At 42.1% G+C, this 6,000-nt stretch overlaps 1 protein-coding gene across 5 annotated transcripts in view; it reads left to right on the forward strand.

Moving 5' to 3' along the window:
* Positions 1–3,503, forward strand: part of ABCC10 (ATP binding cassette subfamily C member 10) — a 51,403-nt gene extending 47,900 nt beyond the window's left edge. For all 5 annotated transcript variants that reach the window (XM_053304082.1, XM_053304074.1, XM_053304091.1 and 2 more), the window contains one exon: positions 2,484–3,503. In XM_053304082.1, coding sequence (XP_053160057.1) covers positions 2,484–2,619 — 136 coding nt within the window. In that variant the 3' untranslated portion in view covers positions 2,620–3,503. The remainder of the gene's footprint in view (positions 1–2,483) is intronic.
* The last annotated feature ends 2,497 nt before the right edge of the window (positions 3,504–6,000 follow it).

A 6,000-nucleotide genomic window follows, 5' to 3' on the forward strand; every position in this document is an offset into this window, starting at 1 on the left:
TAAGGCCTTTGCCACATTATGCTCAATGCACGTACAGTGAGTGAACATACAGGTCTGTATGCACATACAGTTATTCACACATTATGTTCAACACTCATACAGTACAATGCACATGCAGTAGTACACTTACTATCTATACCAGGGCTGCTCAACTTCAGCCCTCCTGCAGATGTTGGCCTACAATTCCCATAATCCCTGGCTATTGGCCATTGTGGCTGGGAATTATGGGAGTTGTAGATCAAAAACAGCTGGGGGGCCTAGGTTGAGCAGGCCTGATCTATACAATGTACCCTGCATTTGTAGGGGCCTGTGCCAAGTTTCACTTTTAAAGTAAATGTCATTCACACAAACATGTACATGTATACACAGACATTTGTAGGCTAAAACCTGGAACAGAACAACGATGGGGGTCCTCTAGTTCTGCCCTCATTCAGAACCTCTTTCAGGTCGTGCCTCAATTATGTGAATTCATCCAAGGAATTTCACAATGTTTTTGAGGAGCAAATAGAGCGCACATGTGTACAACCTGGTCTGTCCAGCAGAGGGTATTGCAGAACAACCAGAAGTGAAGAAGCTAATCTCTAGAGAGCTTGAAGATGGAATAAATTAATGTTCCCTTTAAAGATACTAGTATATTTTTAGCCTGATCCTGTGGCACAGATATTCACATGCAAATCCTTCTAAATTCAATGGGACTTAATAAGTATGCACAGGATTGCATTTGAACAAATAGGAAAGCTAAGATTTAGGTCTAGTTTTTACAAACAGCAAATTAAGTGGTAAACCTGTTTCTGGACTGCACCATTTCAGACTGCAGGTGGGGGCTCACGACTGAAATCTTCTCTGCAAAGCTGAATGCTATATTTAACATAAGGCAAGCATAAGAGGACAATTGCATATCCGATATTAGATGCCTATGTCAGTAGCAATGAAGCAGTGAATTCTCCTCCTTTCCTTTTACCTACTCAGTGCCAGAATGAAGGCAGGGCAAAGGGGGCACCTGCCCCAGGTGTACTGCTGACAGGGACATCAAACAGCCAATCAGACTCTGCTTGCTCCAAGATAAGAATCTGACTCTTTTCTTGTGCCACCACTTTGCCTTGCCTCCACTTTTTTTCTCATCTCATCTCTGTTCAAAATTGAGCATGTGGGATGTTGCTGCACTATTTTGACCCTTCTTTAATTCCAATGAGCCTGAAAATCAAGAAGTGACATAGCAATGCAGCAGCAGCAGCATATACTCTGCCAAACAAGAGGAGGAGTAAGATGAAAAGGGCAAAGTGGTAGCACGGCCTGTTGCCCACCTGCTGTCTGACCAACCGAATGGCCAACATGACTGCTGGACCCTCTTCCTCCATGCCACCTTGCAATTCTCATCCTTGTTGGGCAGCAGGGACAGCAATGCCAGCAAGAAACTGTTGAGCAAGATAAACAGCAAGGGTGTGTATGAGAGAGAGAGACCGAGAGAACGAGCAGTGCAGGATGGAAGAAAGCTGAATGTAATGTTGAAAGACATTATAACAGTTGTTGCCATTTTATGAAATGATCAGAGAGATATCTCTTAGTTGGAATCAGTGGACTTGTTTGTTAGAAATTTAGCCCATTCTTAGTAACAGCACAATAAGTCCTCAGAACTAAGTCTCATCTGATTTCTTTATTATTTCTCTGTGTAAACCGCCCTAAGCCATTTTTGGAAGGGAGGTATTGAAATCAATCAATCAATCAAATAAATAAATAAATGTGTATAAGAGGACTTATTCCCATCTAAGTGTATATATGTGTATAGAAATGCAGCTTACAAAACTTTGAAACTTTACTACCGGTTGGAGCAACTGAAAACTCAAGGTTTGATGCACAGAATCAGCTGCTTTTTAACTTGGTGTAAAACAGCAGCGATATAGGAAGATGCTGAAAGGCATCATCTCAAACTGTGCAGTAGGAGGCAGTGGTAAACCCCTCTGTATTCTACCAAAGAAAACCACAGGGCTCTGTGTTTGCCAGGATTTGAAATTGACTTGACAGCACACTTTACCTTTAAAACCAATTACACTGGGAAGAGGTCAAATTTAGTTGAACTTAAGTGGATCTTCCTGATTTTTACATGGGTTTTACACAGAACTGTATGTGCAAGTCTTTCCTGGCTAGAGTCATGTGTGCCAGCAGCAAAAGAGAAAGTGGTGTGTGTGTGTGTGTGTGTGTGTGTGTGTGTGTGTGTGTGTGTGTGTAAAGGTTGTAGTGCTGTGGCTCCTGGCTCTGCATCTGAGGGACATTTTTGTTGTAAACATCATTCCAGAATCATTCCAGTTTGGAATATATTATGGGAGGTCAGTACTGTAGATACTGGATATTCTGTTGATCACCAGGATTCTGTCATTCTTCAAACTGGGGGTATAATTCTGAATATATGCAAGTATTTTAATAAAAAGTAAGGGCAAGACATGAGGTGCCTGCCCTACTTATCATGTTGTATTTATTTCTGCCAGGCTTAACACCATCTTGGACTCGGACCGAGTGCTAGTGATGCATGCTGGGAAGGTGGCAGAGCTCGATTCTCCTGATGTTCTCAGCAAGAAGCAGGACTCCTTGTTTCAGCACCTCCTGCACAGTGGGCAGCAGTGATCTCCCTGCAGAGACGCTGAGACTTGGCAGTTAGTCAGGTCTGGGCTCATGACTGTGAGCTTTCCTGTCTGCAAAGTGATCCCTTCCCCCTGCGAGTCTCCTCCAGACCGAGCTTAAGGGAATATGTACTCCACACCTGCTGGATATCCTGTTTATTACATGGGAGCAAGCAACAGAACATTCTCCACCAATACAAGGACCGAAGCATGTGTCAGCAGATGTATCCTGCACCACAGACTGAAAAGAGTGGGGCCTATGAAGAGCGGCATTCCCCTGTGCATGTGGATGGAGAATTGTGACTTCCACACAAGAATCCAGGCAAATTAGTGTTCCCTTGTTAAAGGGCCTGTGAGTTTTTAATCAATATATTTGATATCCTTCTTAAGAACCATCTTCCCTCAAGAATAATCAATACTATTTACCATTACTACTTACCACTGAATCATCATTACTACTTACCACTGCTGGTCATCTTTTCCTCACATTTGTCCTTTCTTCCCCACCCATTGTGCTCTGGGGCTCAGTAACTCTGGAGAAAATCTAGCAACTTCTTCCTGAATTTGGCTTAACTGGCAGAAAACCTTTTTACTAGGAGCTGTTTAATACCCTCTTGATACAAAATTTGTAAGGTAAAATCTAGTGCAACAACTCTGACCTAACCTAGTAAAATGCTGAGGAGTAAGGATAGACTGCACCACTTCAGACTTGCAGGTAAGACATATTTCTGAATGTTCCTCCACGTTAAACGAAACTCCCTGCAAATAGAAATCTAGTACATGAGAGAGAGAGATTCTAGTCTAACCATTTCCTTTGTTGTGTTTGTTTTCTTAATGGAAATTTATTTTATTTTTAATGTAGGAAAATATTAAAATGTTATTCCCCTCCTACAGTCTGAAGTGGTACATTTCATTTTGTCACTTTGTTCCCACTACAATCTGCTGCATTTGTAGACCCAGAATTTTTGTCTGGAGCTAGCATGGCAACAAACCCAGCACTAAACTAACAGAACAGAAGACTTGTTTGCACTCACTCCCTTTGCACTGTTCAAACCCATCTGCTGTCAGCTGCCCCTTTCCCATTCCTTTGTGCCTTCTTTTATGCTGCTTCCTATGACTGGAACAGCCTGCCTTATCTCCTTTTCTCTTCTCCTTCAGCCTGTAAAAATTCCCTCAAAACCCATTTTCACAAGGCCTGTTCTTAGTTTCCATAGGACTCTGTACGTTTGGTGATTTTGGAGCAAAAGTGCATATACTGGAAGTTGGTACCAAGTGCAGAATGCAGCATTTTCCCCAAAGGATCTGTTCTGGATATAACTTTTTTTAAAAAGCAGCCCTTAAGCCTGCAAAGATAAATTAAAAGATAAATTGTGTGCACAATCCTCACTGCATCATTCCCAGTTCTTGTTTTGTTTTTATTTTTTTAATCTGTCAGAGACTGTAAGCCCTCCAAACACATGCTGTGATCCAGAGCCACTTTTGGTGCATGTCAGAGCTTCTCACCACTTCTCATGAAGGAGCAGCTTCTTGTGCTACTTCAGAAACGGCTTTGGAAACTTGCCCAAGTTTCATACATACTTCGTCAGTTGGCACACAGGGCTATGGATGGGGAAGGAAGAAGGTTCATAAGCCCCGGTATGCTTGCAGCATCCAGTCCTCTGAATCATAGGCCTTGACTGTGATTTACATCTGTGTTTTGAAGGTGCCTATCATGGTGACCTACAAAGATAAGAATCGTTCGGACAATAGTTTTTCCCGTGACACTCTTTGGATGTGAAAGCTGGACTTTGAAGAAGCAAGATAGAAAAAGTATTGACACTTTTGAACTTTCTTGCTGGAGAAGGCTTTAGAGGATACCATGGACAGCCAGGAAAACAAACAAATGGATCATGGAACAAATCCAGAATTTTCACTCAAGGCACAAATGACGAGGCTCAAACTACACATTATGCGAAAACCCAGCTTCCCACTATAATGCTGGGGGAAGTTGAAGGAAAGATAAAAAGAGGATGACCAGCAGCAAGGTGGGTGGACTCGATTGTGACAGCAATGAATGCACCACTGAGAGACCTTAAAGGCCAAGCTGAAGACAGATCATCCTGGAGATAATCTATCTATGTGGTCGCTGTCGACACTGACTTGACGGCACTTAATCAATCAATCAATCAATCATGGTGCTAGGATCACCAAAACTTTTGAGTGTTCTAAATATACCACGTATATTGTCTCAGTCATCCTTTCAATAAATATGTAAAGTAGGCTAGAATTATTATTCCCCAAATTACAGATGAGTGAGGCTGAGAGATAATAGCTTGCCTTTCTGCAGTCTAAAGAATTCATAACTTGGGTTAAATTATAAACAGGGACTTACCACTCCTAGCTACTGCACTACACCACACTGATTCTCTGTCTACAAGAAAGAGAGGAGATGTTCGCTATGGAACACAGCCATCAGTCACTTTGACCCCTTCAGCAATTAATTATTTCAGCATTTAGGGAGTCTAGGATGGCCATTAAGAGTAACCACAGTTTAAATAGCACCACACTGAAATTAATAATATATAAGCATGTGTCAGCAGAAGAAGCATTTCACTCCACCATTACTGGGAAAAGTAATTTGCTACTGCTTAGGATGGTCTCATCTCTTTGATATACAAAGGCATCCCAAGGCAAACAAGCTTTTGTTGTTTAACGTCATATGAGCACAGAGTTGGCAGAGGGAGTAGTCTTCAGAATGTACCAATTTGGCACATTCAGTTCACATGCACATTTGCATGGATGCTTTGCTCATCCCCTAGTAGCTCCCAAGGTAAATTCAGAGGAAAACAAAAATTATTTGGAGTGATGGGGCCTGTATTGGAGTGGGATATGATACTTCATCTGCTACAGCTACTTCCCCCTCCTCCAGTGCAGTCATTAACCCCAAGCACATCTGTTCTTCATGCAACTCCTCCCCCTACAAAGAAAGAGGGATGCCTTCCCTCTAGACTCTTAAGGATTGGATGGTAAATCCTGCTTAGTTTAGTAAAAGCAATCACTGTAACACTAAGCCTTAACCTGGATATGGCTATTTTGTGTTAGTAGTACGTAACATGCCAAGATGGGAAGGAGAGAAGAACACAGCCATTGTTTCATGACAGGACTGGTCTGTTCCTGGAACTGAAAAGCTTTTCTCAGTTCTGAAAGAACAGGACTTTGAAGAGATGATATCACGCAGCAGCACTTGTCCTACCATTGTCAAATAAGATCTCTTCCCACTGTTGCCTTGCTATCCATATTGAGGTATAAAGGCTACTGTGTTGTGCTGAATGGTTTGCCAACATTAGCATAATTGTGTGAACCCACACCAAGGCAGGAATCTGAGTCATCTCGGGCCATAAACCAT

This window comes from Hemicordylus capensis, chromosome 1 (genome assembly GCF_027244095.1).
Source record: "Hemicordylus capensis ecotype Gifberg chromosome 1, rHemCap1.1.pri, whole genome shotgun sequence".
NCBI classification, from domain to species: Eukaryota; Metazoa; Chordata; class Lepidosauria; order Squamata; family Cordylidae; genus Hemicordylus; species Hemicordylus capensis.